We start from the raw sequence: 16,610 nt of genomic DNA on the forward strand, positions 1-16,610 counted from the left end.
TACGGTGTCACAGAAGCCCGATTCGAGTCCACCTCTTCTACCCCTGCGAATTATCCCCACCTAGACACCGTAAGGGAGAGGGTGAAGCGGTTTGCAGTGGCGTTTGAGCACCACTGTCTCGCCATGTTCTCGGATCCAAGGCCCGATTGGCTCGAAATCCCACGAACAGAGAAGCGGATTCGCCGAGCCAAGCCACGCCTCGAACGCCAACTCCTGGACCACCTCTTTCCAGCGAGCGTCTTGGTGCGAGTAGTTGTGTGCAGCTACAACAAAGGCCACCCCGCTGTTCGACCAACCGACTAGTCCTCGTTGGCACGACGCACGCTCAACAACTTCGACTTTAGCCGGGGCGACAATTTTATTTCACCTTTAGCTCGCCGCCGTTGCCTCCACGAGTCATCCAACACGCTGCATGGACGTTGCTGGAATCTCTCGTTTGGCCAGCTTCGAATTTTACTCGATGATCCGGAAAGTTGATAGGATGGGAAGAATTTGGAGCGGTTAGATTGGATTTTATTGGACCGAGGTTGTCGAAGATATACGGCAGACAGAAAGAATCTATCGATGTCACAAGTATCGTTAGAGGTACCTTGCGTAAATAACGTTCATGGGAATTCTATTACTGACATAGTTGGACTCGATCGTCCGATAGAGTAAGAAGAGAAATATATTGCTCATCGTAGAGTGACAAAGAAACTGGGAAGTAGATATCATATGAAACTTAAGTTAGTGTTGTGGTGCGACAAGGATCAATCATGAGATGTGTCCCCGATCAATGGTACTGTTGTCAGAATCATGTGTATCTCCGTGTAGATATTATAATCCACTGAATAAGTAGACAAACTTTATTCGTCGAGCTTTGTGCATGAGAATCGTTAAGGTGATGTTCCAATAGCAAGTTAGCAATCCAAGTGTATCCAAGGACATCTTGCAATAAGAAGAAATAAGACAATCGCGCGATGGAGTAACCTTTCACAAGATGTATTTTGAAATTGAATTCACGTGTTCCGGAGAATCATTTCGTGTCTCGATCAAGCAGTAGTGTGTTTACAAAGGTTCACCATCGAGATTCTTTCCTCCGAAACGACGAGCAAATCGAACGCTAGTCTGATCCAGGATCGTACTTTGGATTTTCCACGATGGACTCGCAGCAGCTCGTCGATACCGCATCTCAGAACAGCCAGGACATCGTCCTACCGAAACCAGCAAGCAGTACACCTAGGCACAGCATCGATGCGATCCTTGGACTGGCGAACAACAAAAGGACTCATCAGGAAATGGAGGATAACGCTCGCGACGCACAAGAAAACACAGGTAACGTTCGTTGTTACGTTTCGTCTTGATGCCTAATTTATCTCAGTTAAGAGGAAAAACGATGAAATTAACACCTGTCGTTTGGTTACACTCTGATGCGCTTTTCTCGGAATATTTTGCAATGAATTTTGGAAAATCTCACGAAACAGAAATTGGAGAATTTAATCAAGGGATGTAATCGGCTTGCATTTAATTAGAGTGACTTTGAATTTGTAATTTTAGACTCGAATGCGATTTAAATTTAAATTTCGAAATTTTTGGTATCGTTCTTAAAACTATAATCCAAGTTTTAAAACTACCTTAATTAAAACTGTACTGTACGTTATAAGGAAAGATCCATTGTCAATTTACCTCTAACTAACAAAATAACCTCTTCAAACGAACACCGAAATATATGCGTACCAAAACTTTCGATACATCGGATACATCGTTAACATATCGCGTATTAAAATTACTATAAGTTAACTGCTTGACGAGATATAATTAATACAAACGTGGCACGTTCCACCCGTCGGATTGGTATACTCACGAACCACCGGGTCTCGAGCGTTTCTCTCGTTGCCTGAATATCTCGGATCTAGTACGCTGGATCCCAAATCCCAAAACGGCTCAAGTTACCCTTGGAGACTTACTAATAAAGCAGCTTCGATCAATCATTTCATCCAATTACTGGTTTCACGGTTAGCCTGCACTCGATTCGAGAATTTGATTTAATCGTACGTCAACGAGCAAGCATCTAGCCAAGTATCTTCGTTTTTAGTAACATCTCGTGATATTTTCTGCCGGTATAGGATTTCGAAATGAATTGATCAAATAATACGAAGATGGTTGGGAAACTATTAAATGGAAATTGAGGGTACGAAATGTTATTTTACTATATATTATTATCGTCTTTTTAATTTCTTTGGCAGAAATGTATTTAGTGCAATTAAGGTACGATACACTAGTTGCTTCGATACGCCTGTCATGATTAGCGTAACAAATAAATTGCCGTTCCGCGTGCGTGACAATATTCTTCCGATCAGCCTAGTTAACGATACTGCTTAGTTAGGCAAATTGCGACGACGTTCGCTATAATTTTCTCTTGAAAAACCTTAATGCGCATTACGTTCCTCGTAACATTAATGATCGTAATGCGTTAATGGGATCAACTAGTTTCATCGTGGTTAGGAAACGGGAAATATAATTGTTTTAGATCGAGATTGTTTATTACATCTAATTGCCTCTTACATCTTGTTACGTCCAATCGACCTATATAATTACATTTTCGAACAAGATTTCTTTGCAATTACGAGATCGTTCGATCATTTAACGTCTGCGCGATTTTACATCTGAATCCGATAATATTATTGAGAACTTCTCAAACAGAATACCTACCCTAACGCACTGCGTCAGCTTCAGTCAAAATATATTCAACAAATTGAATTCACCATTTGATACAAATCCTATCACGTTAATCTTGTTCGGAATTCTTAATGCTTTTACGTAAAAGTAAGAAGAGATTAATCGGTTACATAAATATTTTGTTGCTTTCTAAAATACAAGTATTAATCTCACCAGCTATGGTACAATTATTCACTGATCGAAACGTATCCCGTAGATTTTATTTAACGCATTACAGAAGTTATAGAAAGCTAGGAGTGTTCGATTATTATCAACATTACGTATGAACGCAATTCCTTTTGCATTATTTTATATTTTTGAAAGAAGAATTCTACGAGGATGATAGAAAAATATTAAAATAATTGACGATGACAAAAGCATCAAGGCACAATGCAATAGGCCTATCTAGGAAAAATTACAGTGTCTTCGAAAATAGCAAAAAATGTAATTTTTGTTCCATTAACCTAAACGAATAAACACTTCTAAACACGTAAAAAATATAATTGTCATTTTATGTCTTTTAATAAATTAATATTTGATAAAAATATTATTATCATAATTGTACTTTTTATTCTTTTATAACGCACCGATATAATTACATACTCTAGTTTGTCGAATTTTATTAGCTTCGTTCCCTTTCACAGTTACGATTCTACTGTATTCGACCACTGATGCACAATAACCTTTGAAATTGGCATCGTACGGATCACCGTTCTCGATTCTTTCGCGAATTCGGAAGTGAACGAGGTTCGCGGTGGATGGAACGGGCAACGTTAGCTTATAATTGAAAAATCGTTAGTATCGCTAGGATCTGGTTGCTGGTGGTAGCGGTATGCTACTGGTGCACGCGGCTAATTACGTCCGGGTCGGCTGTATCGGCCAGTCGGAACGTATATCCGATAATTCCAATTTCGAGAACGAACGGTCGTCCTTCTTGATCGTCGTCGATTGTCGTCGCGAAAACGCTCTAGCCACCGACTGTCCTTTATAATGTCACTCTGTATCGGCTGCACGCGGTTCGAAAGCTATCGACGCAACACTCTCGCCTGGAAGGGTCAAAATCGACAAAACAATTTCGTACAGGCACTGGTGTGTTCCTTTTTTACCCCCACTGCGTCATCGAAAGCCACCGTTAACGAAAAAATTACCGGCTCAAAGAGCAAGAGAGAGAAAGAGTATCAATCGATGATACACGGTACGGCACGAAAATCCAGGGGAATTAAACCTGCGATCCTCGAATATTTACATTTTAATTTTGGTTTCATTTTAGAGAACGAAGAATATTTTTGATACTTTAATATAAAATTGCAACAAGAAATTACATGCATACTAATAACAATGTTTAACTTGACTTCAGATATCTTTTAACGTTAGAAACATAGAATTAGTAAAACACAGAAACGATCGACAGAACGCAATGGCAGGCTTGAGCATGGTTTTATTCGACTTCCGGTTTGCGATTCGATATTCAGTTTGTTGCATCGCTGAGCTTTGTGTAATCTCATTGGTCGCGAATGGATTACCGTAATCGATAACCGAAACGCTTTTACATAATGTACTTGTCGTTTGTCACCGACGCAGCGTAGATCGGTTCGTTGTAACAGGCTCTCCCTGTAGGTGATCGGACAGATCGATCCTCGAAGGACCGCGGGAAGAAAGAAAGTCATCGTGGAATGACTCTCTGATTTATTTGGCTCGCGTTTTTGGCCCCCTGCCCGTAGTCCCTTTTTGCACCGATTAATGCGCCCCGATAGCGAGATCGCTTCGAGTTGTCCGTCAGTCGCTGGCGTTTGGTAGCAACTAAGTAGCACTCGATTTATCTTTATTTGATCGTATGTTAAGTTGGATCGGCGCGAGGAGAGACTGGCAAAGGATGGAACGTCGTCGAATTCGAAATTGAAGCTGAATCGAAGAGTATCGAATTCGAGATTGCAAGACATCTTTATGGAGGATAATCGATTGAACGTTCGAATGGTGGATGTATGTATTAATGACAGTATGAAAGAAACGTGCAGAAAGTCTAATAAATAAGAATGGAACTTTATTTTTACGTAACGTTATCCCATTTTGGTGAAAATTTAGTCACCATGTGAATATATATGAAATACCGCGTAGAATTCCTAATGTAAACGATAAGAGTTGCAGAAGAATGTGTACAACTGTAGGTAATTTCTTCCATAAAAGTTAATAATAATCGAGTCATTTTCGGTTTCACGATGCTGAACGATTCGGGAAGACGATTCTCATGACGAGAAGATCGAAAGGAGAAGTAATACGAGGAAGGCGTGGGAGGACGATAGGAAGAATTAAAAAGAAAAGAAGGAAAAAGAAGACAAACGGGTAGAAAGAACGGAGGCTGCTTAGCCAGAGTCTTGTTCCGCTAATCGAATTATCATTAATTATGATACTGTATGCGAGAAAGAAAAAAAGAGGTAAAAGACAAGATCAGCCTCTGCTAATAAGTACGACAGAGGGATGGAAGCGGAACGAGGATAGAGAATGACCGAAAAAAAGAGATAGATGGAAGCGGCTTTAAGTCAGTCGCTTCTTAAGAGCTGAATTGACGTGTCTACTAATGGATCGCGCCTGCCCCATCTACTTTCTTCTTCAGCCTCTTTTTCGTCATTCTTCTTCCTTCTACCTCATCTGCTTCTTCTTCTTCTTCTTCTTCTTCTTCTTCTCTTTCTTCGTCGACTTCGTTTTCTTCTTCCTCTTCTTCGTGTACCGCCACTATTACCGGCACGGCTACTTTCACAGCTTTAAAACAGATCTGTTATATCCTCGACGAGAGGGTTTCTACGCGAGTACAGTCATTCAGCGGATTCGGAATGTTCTTGAAAATGGAAAATGCTCCGTTTTCATGCGACACGTTCTAATTTTAGTAGACATTTTGATAAGAAATCTGTGATTTATCAAGATATGTTTCACTAGTAAATGATATACTAGTAGAACTTAATAATTTACTTCGATTCATTGGGGGTAAACAATTCATAGAGTAAGAAATATTGCAGATTTTTAAAAGTTAAAAATTATTGCTTGAATTTGGAATGAAAACTTGTTCGTCGTTAAATATAGTTCGGTCGTGTAGAAATAATTTTCTACTTCTAATTTTCCATTTTAAACTTATTTTTCCATTTTCCGAAAAATTTACTCTTTTTAGTTGTGTCATTTATTTAATGAACCGGCGATGTAAAAGGAGTTTGCTAATTGTCCGTTCTAGTACTTACGTAATTCCTCGTTAAAATAATAATCCATGTTCGCTAGTTTACATACGTAAATTCAGTCGACAGAAGTTCATTTAATCAGACGCTGCCTAAAATCTCGTTCTAATAAATGGATAAATGGAGTGCCACTATCAGACGTATTTTAGTAATATTTACCTTAATTTCAAATTGTATTCTTTCACGATGCTGAGAATACATGTTATAATTTGTCCATCTTTTTCCTCAGCGAGTATCGCGATTATCTTTTGCACAAACGTGCTGTATGATACAATCATTCGCGACAAAAAAAGCACAGCGGAAGGACATTAAGCGAGCTTCGTTTTTGCTCGCATTTTCATATAACGCGACATTTTGCGTCGCCTGTCGCCCGTTTTAATTTCCTCCCGGTCGTGCGTTTAATGAAACGAATCTCTGGTGCGACGAGCGAGATCAATCCTCCGGACGCATACGAAACGATCGTTAATATTTTCAGTTAGAGACCAGAGATTAATCATTCCGTGTCGCTTTCGTTCCTACCTTCTCTTTTTCATCGAGATCATCGAATATACACTTTTGCTCTGGCGGTGTTAATGAATTCGAGAACACACTGTTCCGTTAATATACAAAATTACAGTCTAGTTAGGCTTGTTCGATAAGTTTTTCTCGTAAGGATATAATTCGAAGTGACACGTTGTCGAGATAAAGCGGTTTGATAGGTGAATTAAAGCGTAGGGGAGAGAAGAAGGGTAAGAGAAGGAATAAAAATGGACAAGGGGGAGAAAAAAAAAAAAAAAAGAAAACGGACGCGGGAGAAGCGTTAAGTGTGCCGCAATCAATCTTACCTTGTACGCGCGGCAGAAGATTAATGCACTTTCAAATTTCATTAATTCTTCGCTGCATAATGAGCCGCGGGGCGAACGAATAACTTTCCTTAACGCCACGATAATGCCGCCGAGAACCTCCGCACTGTAATTGCATCAATTCGTTGGTAATTCGCACAATTATCCTTTCTGATTTTCCGGCCAGCACCGAGCTAACTGCTCGAGAGCACGCTTCCAATTAATCACGCGCGGCCTCCACGAATCTCTCCGCGTAATTAAAGTATGTCGTTGCTACGAATCAGGACAATTAATCGGATGTCTTTGTGGGAGATCCCGGCGTGCGAGACACGACCCAAAACGATCGACTGTAGCCTCGACTCTGTTACTTGCTTCGAGATTGATCTCCGAGATACCTTTGGTAATTTTCTTGCAACGTTGAACTTAATGCATAACTTGTTGACTTCGAGGTCATTATCAAATGTAATGGGATATGTGGGAAAAGTAGATTTCGCGAGTGAACGATTGACTAGAAAAAGGAATATAGATTTTATTAATTGACACGATAAGAAGATCACGTTTCGTGATATAATCTTAAAAATATGCATGCACATGCATGTCATTTATTCCAGAAGTAATGGAGAATTGTAACGAATGGATTGTTTGCTGTAGAAATTAAAACGGTAACTTTGATAAGAAAAAAGTAAATAAGAACAATATATAATTATTGACAATGATTTCTGTCACCTCCCAAGAGGTCTGCTTTGGAGGCAAACGCTTTGATTCTTAAAAATGTGATCTAGAAAAGTTCCTATAAATACAGTCTCGTTACTTTAGAAGGAGATTTGATCACATTTGATCCTTCTACCATCTAAATTTGCAGATCATAGAAGGAATAGAGTACGCTTCTCCGTATTCCCACGTTGGCCAATTTTCGACTCACGATCAATGGATAGTTGTGACTTAAACGCGTCTAAAAGATTATTCGTCGAGTACAGGATACTTCAATTCGAATTACACGCCTGTAACGCGCGATCAATTAAGAACCAATCATCGTGTTTTGCTTACTCGAAGATTGCATTTATCCCTGCAGTGACAGTCGGCGTTCTTCAAAGGCACAGCAAAATCGAAGGTGAACCCTGGACTTTCACTGCGAGGAGATCTTTTGATAGCAGCTGCACGAACTCAATCCGAAGCATCGGTACTTCAAAATGGTACAACACCATTGAAGCTGGTAGAAAGGGGCACTCGACGATTCTGAAGAAGACTATCGAGATTCTGTTTGGTATAGGTCATTAACATTTCTTTTTTAAGAGAAATTATAAAAATGGAAACAAAACGTACGATCGAGTAGCAGCAAAGTAAAATCGAATAATTGACAAAAAAAAAAAAAAAAAAAAGGAAAAGAAAACCGTTCCTGCCAAATATTGTATTTGATTTTTCTCGTCACGAAAGAGGGAATCAAGAATCCTTGAAAATTATCAAACGCAATGGTAAAAGATGTTTCTGTTGATTAAAAATACGTTACGGACGAATGTCTAGTTTCGAACGGAATTTCAAGTGAAAAATTCATAAAATACGATCCAGATTATATTTGAAGAAGGATTTAATAACTTGGAATATTTGGAAAGTAAAAAGGGTAGAAGCCATGAATAAGTAAACAGCGAGTGTTTTCACAAATTTTTATTAGCAAAGCTGCAAATATGAAATTTTCGTAAAGATTTGCTTGGTCTCTTAAATGTCATAACGAGTATCGTACTGTGGATATTTTTGCGTATTATGTGCATCCTTGCGCCACTGAATTGCCCATAAGTACATAAACTCCCACAATCTAGGAAAGTAATGCATATAAACCGATACATAAATATATGTGTATTATCCACTAACATAGTAAATAACACTCGTATGACGTTAATCATAGTACATATATTATTCAGAAGAGTAAGAATATGTCTTTTTTGACTGGCGCTACGAGATAATAGAATGTGCGTACGTAATCGAGAAGGAAATGTAAATAACAAGTGGAGGACGAACTATTAATAGGGAGAAAATGTTCGCATTGAAAGGAACGGTGGAATTAAAGCGGTCTCCAGATAGAGGTAACAGCGTCGCGGCGTTCTGGAACGCCGCAGGTAAAAGTGCTTTGTTAGGGGGAGTAATTTCGATCGCGTGACAACGGCAATATAGAGCTGGTGGAAGGAGGCACGGGCAATTACGTGTAATTTCATACCCATTTATTGCCGGGAGAGCTCGTTTTTCGACTGTTTCTCGAGTCTCACCAGCGGCGATCGGCTCGGATCGGCGCGCGGAGAGAACTCGAAACGAGCTGGCTACGTCAGATTAATCGATTTTACCTTGTCGAATAAAACGGTGTCGCGTGTTCGTGATAATAACCCGCTCGTTAAATAGCGCAGAACAAAATAGCGCCAAGTTCCAGTGACTAATGATCTCGGTAATATTGATTTTTAACGCGATAGAGATCGGGGAGGACCTGAAAACTTTGAAGGTACCATTTACCGTTAAGTGTAATTTGTTTCATGGCCTCAAACTTCCCTACTAATTCTTTCCTCAAGTAAAATTCCGAGCTCTCAGTTTCAATTTTTACGAAGTAACAGCATTATTGCAGCATCTGATACAATTTTATCGAATGGTTCGTACCTTTGTTATATTTTCAAAGTTACGGTAAACGAATTTCTCTTTACCGTTGATTCCTTGTTTCTCAGCATAACCGAAACCAGATACTGTCCCGAAATATGGAATATACTTGCAATGAATGGCTGATTCTTCGTAATATTTGTCGCTTACCTCTAAATATTCACATATTTAATTTTCATTCGTCTCCAGTTATCATTATTTTATTTATTCCAATAAATATCAACTATTATTTCCACCAATATCCACTGTATATTTCCAATAACACAAAAGTATCCAAATAAGTACTTATAAACTGTAACCTATATTCATCCCTCGAAAATCTACACTTCTAACCCCTAAAAGACTCTAACAAAAGACAATCTCGTTAATCGATTTTACCTGAAAGCTTGTCGCAGAGTCGTACGGCGAACTTGCTCTTGCTCTTAAACAACACCCCCTTTCGATTTTATGATTTCATCGATTCCTCTAGCATCGCCGTAGAAAGTCACAGAGTCGCGTCTCTTTCGTGAAATTTTCGTGAAATTGTCTTCTTTTTCCGGGCGTTCGTCGATCTCGTTCAAGCCGGTCGAAGACAGGGACGAGGTGATCTCGCGGGAACGTGCGAGCGAGAGAGGCGCCGATTTAACCGAATTACCGTTGGATCAAAGCTTGCGACTGGTAATTGGTGCACAGGTGTCGTCGATCAATCGTACACCGACCGTCGGGGAAGCTATTTCGCTCGGATACCGAAACGTTTCGTGATCGATAGGACGAACAGACGCGGTGCCTAGACGAATCCAATGAGACACATCATCGAGCGACGATACAGAGAGACAGAACGAGTTGATAGAGGGGGCGAACCGACAGCCTGGCGGAAACAAAGGAAGCGGAGACGCTCGACGCAGGATATACCTGTGATTTGCGCGCTGATTAGCGATTAGAAGCGATTAATCTCGAACGTTCGTGTGTAGGGTGAGAAAGGATTGGGGTGACGTTGTTGAGATTTAATCGCGATTATAATTGAAAATCGCGATTATAATTGAAAATCGCGATTATAATGGAGATAGTGGTGCTTGACTAGAGTACGAAGATCTTCGTAAGATGATTCGAGTAATTTATGTCAGAATTACCCACTAGACCCATAGTTAAAATTTATAATACGCTAATTTTGTGAAATAGTTTCTTAGGAAATAGGGTTTATCAGTGCACTGCTATGGATTCCCCGCATGTCTCTTGTATCTCAATTTAAAGATTTAGATGAATCTTACTTCGTGCTAAATGCTTTGAACTGTCGTACGTTTCAAATTAAGTTATTCTAGATTTTCAAACTTCCTAATTAACAGACAAGAAACACGGAGAATATTGAAATTCCGAAGATGTGCGCATCGACCGTTTTGGACGTGTCAAATGTTCAAGCTTTCCAATCAACGAAGATATCTCTTTCTTAACGTACTACTCCGCTACCGTAAAGCAACGCAAACCGTCCTGGTCAGGTCGATTCGTTTAGAAGCTCGTATATGTATGTGAGAATTCGTATTCGTGCCTGCTCGACGTCGATGGAGAGATTGTAATAAGGCTCGCATGCTGGAGAACAATTAAATTATTAGTAGGTACATTGTGCACGGCGGGGTGTTTTATTGCATGACGCATTCTGGTTCCGTCCGTTCATTCAATCGTTTCCCCACATTTTCAGTCAGATAGAAAATTTACATTCGAGGCTTTTAATTTTCAAATTGCAAAAGGTACGATTACCAATTGAAGAGGTTGCGGTAGACAGGCAACTTTAATATTTAAATTGTATTTACTTGGAAAGAAAGAATATGATTTTTGTATCTAATGATACAGGAGCTTATTATTACGAAGCTTATTATTAGTTCCCTATAAATTTATAGCACGTTTGAAAAATTGATTTGGTTTTGACCGATTTCGTGCTAGTTTTTGCTGGTTTGCTCAAGTTGCTGGAAAATGAAGGTGTGTCTTTATTGCAACGGTCCCTTCAATTTATGAAATAAGATAATATTCGGAACAAAGAGCAAGGAAAAGCTTAATATTCCACGTTTATTTTCTTGGTTTAATTGCAACATCTTTGCGGTTTCTTTGAGATCGTGTTCGTAAAATACAAGACTAAAATGCACGAACGAACGCACACAACGATGATCGAGCGTCATACGATGCAGCCAGAGATATCCCAATAATAGCTGCACGCCAGCGAACAATTAAATTATTAAGTAGTAACGATAACGAGGGCCGCGTTGAATACTATTGTAATAAAGGCACAACGAATCGCAGTACTTTCGCAGGAGAAGGCAAGCAAATATCCTGCTACTTGATCTCGTCGCGTTTCTTGCACTGCATTTACAAAATCTTAGATGTAGAAACGAGTTATGGTAACGAGAACACGGAACGTGGGCAGTCTTGTAATGTTAATTCCTTTTTTCTGCATCGACACTGATGTTGCCTTTGAAATACTACTAGGAAAACATTTCTTTTTATACAAGAAACGTTATCAGTGATTTATATAGCCAAACTTGCTATATTACCATGTTTCATTATCGAACGATCGTCGATTACTCGTCGCAAATAAATTCATTTATGTAGACGCAGGAAATTCGTCAATGTATTGCGAAGAAAGCTATATAATCGAAAACTTTCTCACGATTTTACTTAGTAAAAGTACTAAAAAGTATAGTGACTTATGAACAAATTTAAACATTTGTAAACAGCTATTACGACACTCTGTTTCGTTAGCGCTGTGTGTATCTCGCGTTTATATTGGTAAAGTTTGAAACAAATCAGGAAATATATATAGAAATTTTCTATGGTAGGCGTTTAAATACATTCGTTAAATATATAATTCACTGCTGTAGATATCTGAAAAAACCAAGTAAATTAAGACCAGTTTCCATTTCCGGTTGCGAGATTTCAACGAGATTTCGCGGCATGATGGCGTTCAATTAGGCTCACACGAGACCCCCAGTCAATTAAACAATTTCTAACTCCGGTATCGTTTCAATTAACGCACTTCGAGATGATTAGCAGTTCGTTGACCCGTTTAGATGGAAATTTTATCCCCATTGCAAGAACTTGATGACAGCTTAAGAGCCTTTCGCCGGGCGTTCTTAAGACACGCTTCGTGCACGTTCTCTCTCTCCTTGCGTTCTCGCTCTCCTCTCCTCGCCTCCTTCTCTTTCTCGTCGTTCGCGTTCTCGTTGCCGCTTTGACAATTTAATAATTCGATACCGGTACGCGAATAATCGACGAACCTGATACTCTTCTCTCGCCAATCGAGAGGATCGAGAGATCATGTTCTCCATGTTTCTGCTCTCTTTTTCTCTCTCTCTCTCTCGACATCTGCGACGCTTTCTTCGTCCCTTACGCGCGATAAAATTCATCCCGCACGACTGCTAAAACCGTCAACCAAGTCCACAGAAAAATGATTATCCGATCAGGCTGACTTTTACTCGAGTAACGGCTCTCGGCCTGGAACCAGGTTCTGCAAAGCGCTGCGTAAATTAACGATTCTGATTCGACGGTAGCCGCGTCTGAGGTTCAGTCATTGGAAAATGCAACTACATACTTCTCGTTCGAGGAGTGTATCTAATCTGTTTATTAACTGTAACAATCGCTGCTTTGATCGTACAGAATGTCGATTTAGAAGTTTTACTTTGATATGCCATTCGTTCCGATGAATTACGATTATTTGATTGCTGACGTGCCAAAAATACTCGCGCGTCGCGTGGAAAAACAGGATAACTTTATAGAACGGGCGATTTTCGTGGGCCGATACGTGCGTCAGATTAAGGTACGCGACAGTTGACAGTGGCTTTTACGAAGAAATTTCCGTTGAAACTTTGTGCCGCGTAAAGTGGCCATTGCGTTTCGTTCCGGAGATAAAAACCGTGGCGTGGAGCCCGGCAGGAGCGAACAGAAGAAACCCACGGAGACAGGAGAAAATAAAGATCAGAGAAGATGAGCGAAAGAGAACGAGAGAAAGTATATGAGAAAGTGAGAGAGAGAGAGATAGGAAGAGAGTGAGAAAGAGAGGAGAACAGGGGACCAGTGACGGTCCACGAGAAGACAAATTCTGTAATCCTCTTTGGTCGGCGAGCTAAGCCCTCTGTGTGACGGCATACCATCTTCTTTCTCTTATTTCCTCGTCTCGTTTTGCTTTTCCTTGTCTTACCCCTGTCCTCCCACGCCGATCAAGGAAATTAGATTTCGAATCGACAGCCGTGCTTAAGTATAAACGACGAGGAGACATCGCCGAACGAGGAGGAAACAGGAATTCACAGCAGACAAACCGAGGCAGAAAGATATCGACTTTTTGCTCGAAAAAAAGAATCGTTGTCCTATAGTAGTAAGATCGATGACCATACCGATCGTTGCTCGATTTTACTTCATTTGGTTGGTTGGAAAATTAGCAGTCGGGTAAACAGCGTTAAGTGATATTTAATTAGCCGACAAGAGGTACACGAGTTGAAATGATACACAGAAAGAGAGAGAGAGAGAGAATGTCTAGCTGGATATTTGAATTTCGCGGAACGAGAGAGCTGTCTCGTCCCAGTTCTTGCGCGAACCGAAATCTCTTCTCAAACTGTCAAACTGTCACGACGGATTCATTAATCCGCTGTCAATCGTTTATCAAACGCGACCACGATTTCAAGGGAATGAAATTCGTTTCGTGGGTTGAAAAGCTATACGAGATAACGATTATTAATGCGCTTGATGAAATCCAAACTTTCGCGCCACAAATAAAGACTGATGGCTTAATATTTATCGAAATAGTCGGTTTACTCTCGCAATCGTAACTGAGATTATTTCGTCACTTTGAAATTTTTAACCTGGAAACCAAATAAAATCTTGCTTCTCGCGATCAATCGTTTGATCTAAACGATTGCAAACGATCTGGGGATAAAAAGAAGAAAGGAAATAACGAAGGTATTCGCGTTGGTATTCCAAATTCGGGGGAGAAACAAGATTGTATCATGTCAGTGTAAAGCGGTTCTAGTCCATTCCAGCTACTTAAGAGATTGACACGAGAAGATAGTATAATGGACGAAGTGGTCGAGGAATTGTAGCCTCCTCCTGAATCGAGCACCGGCTCTAATGGGCCAACACTGATCGTTGATAAATTTCAAAACGCCACGGGCCACCATTCGATTCTTCTGCCGGGACCTGCACCTATAGAGTCGATTAAGCGGGATAATAAAATCACGTGAATATATTCGTCCACATTGTTATATCTATACGAACGCTGACATAAACATATTCTTCGTAAATATTGTTTTTTAACCCATTTAAGATCGTTTACATACTTCATGCAGTGTCTACCCAATCTGACCGATAACGTGATGTGTGCGTCACGTGAAGCAATTTGCGTTATCGTTATCGGCTAATATTAAAATAGCGGTTAAAAAAATAACGTTATGTACAAATAACGTTATTGGTTCGAAGATAAAGAAGACAAAGAGTAAGTGAGCGATCCACAGTCCGAACTAAACCAGAAACGAGTGAATCGAATGAATTTCCGAGGACTCCTCTGTAGAAATCAATTTCGATTAGTTTAAATATTCGGCAAAAATATAAAAATCAAAGATAAGCGATATCGATTCCAAAGTAGGTAGGAAATCAATGATTAAGAGTGAAATTTGCTCGAAATAACGGTATCAATTATGAACCTAAAATTAGACAGGGAAAACTTCCGGTTCGCGACACGGTGTCGCCTTTAATCGAGGAAAATTCGAGCCACTTGGTGGGATATATACCGGGTGCTCTCGATATAACGGCGTAACACGCGGTAACAGCGACGGCGCGGCGACGCTCTGCACCTGCACCTCGCAGAATTTAATCACGATGGTTACTCTGTCCGACCGAAACCAATTATTGCGCAGACGTACTCACACACGCGCTTACACTGCCTGTGATGCGGACATTCTCTACGCACCTATATAAATCTCCGTATCCCCGAATGGATATAATGTACCGCATTAATTTCCCTCTGAACGCATGCGATTCCGTGTTTGTCGCCCACCAAAATGTCCGACCACCGGCTATGTTACTCTATTACTGGCAGACATCACTACTAATTCGTTCAACGTTTAGAAACTTTGTGATTTTCACTGAATGATGAAAATGGAAATTGTAAATAATTTTAAACACAAAATTTTCCGGGAGTGTATTATCGCAGAGCTACAGCATACGGTATTTTATTATATGAAACTTTGTTTTTCTGCATCCATTGTCGAGACCAGAAAATACTTTGTATCGTTTCGGGGAAAAAATCTTAAAAATTATCAATTTTAAGATAGCTGGAAAAATTACATTCAAGCGTGATATATTTTCTGAAATAAAAGTGTCATTAGACTTAACGAAATTATATTGTTTAACAAAAAGAAGGGGTTAGGTTTATAAACTGTACCTAGATTTTAATAAAAAGAACTCCGAAGATTGAATCATAAAAGAAAACAATCTTTTCCTTGTTAAGTGGCTTGACTACCAATTTTCTATTGCAAACTTCATATTTTAAAGCGGTCCCACCAAAAATCACTTTTCCCACTCAAATTACCAGAAGTATCGTAGTGAGAACGATCGGTAAACGCAATTTATATTTGTACGTCTTGTAAATACAAAACGCTATTTATCCTCCATAGAATACAAAGATTTGACCTCTTATTAATTACGAAAACGAAGAAAGCTTCTATTCCATTGATTCCATTCGAGATAAAAATGCAAAGTTCAAGCGAAAGCTGTGCACTTAAACTTCGTGATTACCCAGGCAGCCTGTGAATTCAACCTTCGGAAGCTTTCACCTCTTCCATAGCACGACGTCATCGTTTAACCTCTATCCGCAGCATTCTCAGTTCCCTTTCATCGCTCTGCTGTGTGCGGCGGTGGAGCAGGTCGCATCCTAAAACAGAAGTTGCTCGCCGTAGCTTAGACAGTTCAGGAGTAGAGAGCCTGGAGGAAGAAGGGTGCGCAGTTCTGTCTGGTAGCATGGACGGAGGAAAAGGGTGGTGGGCGAAGGTGGGCCCGGGGCGAAGGAGAACGATGGTGTTGGCACTCTCGGGGGCCATTATTGATTGTTGTTGATAATTAGCCGGTACAGGCGCGTCAATCACGAGGCAAGGCGAGGTTATTAGGCTGTTGGTTAGCACCGGCCCGATGGCACACGTACACACACGAATGCACACACGCCGTCACGCACAGGATACGTTGTACACGACGTGCACAGGTGTCCGTTCCTCTGTGTGTAGGCGTA

General features: G+C 40.2%; 1 protein-coding gene across 1 annotated transcript in view; it reads left to right on the top strand.

Moving 5' to 3' along the window:
- The first annotated feature begins 287 nt into the window (after positions 1 to 287).
- LOC117158234 (retinal homeobox protein Rx1) overlaps positions 288 to 16,610 on the top strand; it is a 44,778-nt gene continuing 28,455 nt past the window's right edge. Inside the window, exon 1 of the mRNA XM_033336901.2 lies at positions 288 to 1,314. Coding sequence (XP_033192792.1) covers positions 1,140 to 1,314 — 175 coding nt within the window. The 5' untranslated portion in view covers positions 288 to 1,139. The remainder of the gene's footprint in view (positions 1,315 to 16,610) is intronic.

The sequence above is a fragment of the Bombus vancouverensis genome, chromosome 7 (genome assembly GCF_051014615.1).
Source record: "Bombus vancouverensis nearcticus chromosome 7, iyBomVanc1_principal, whole genome shotgun sequence".
Lineage (NCBI taxonomy): Eukaryota > Metazoa > Arthropoda > Insecta > Hymenoptera > Apidae > Bombus > Bombus vancouverensis.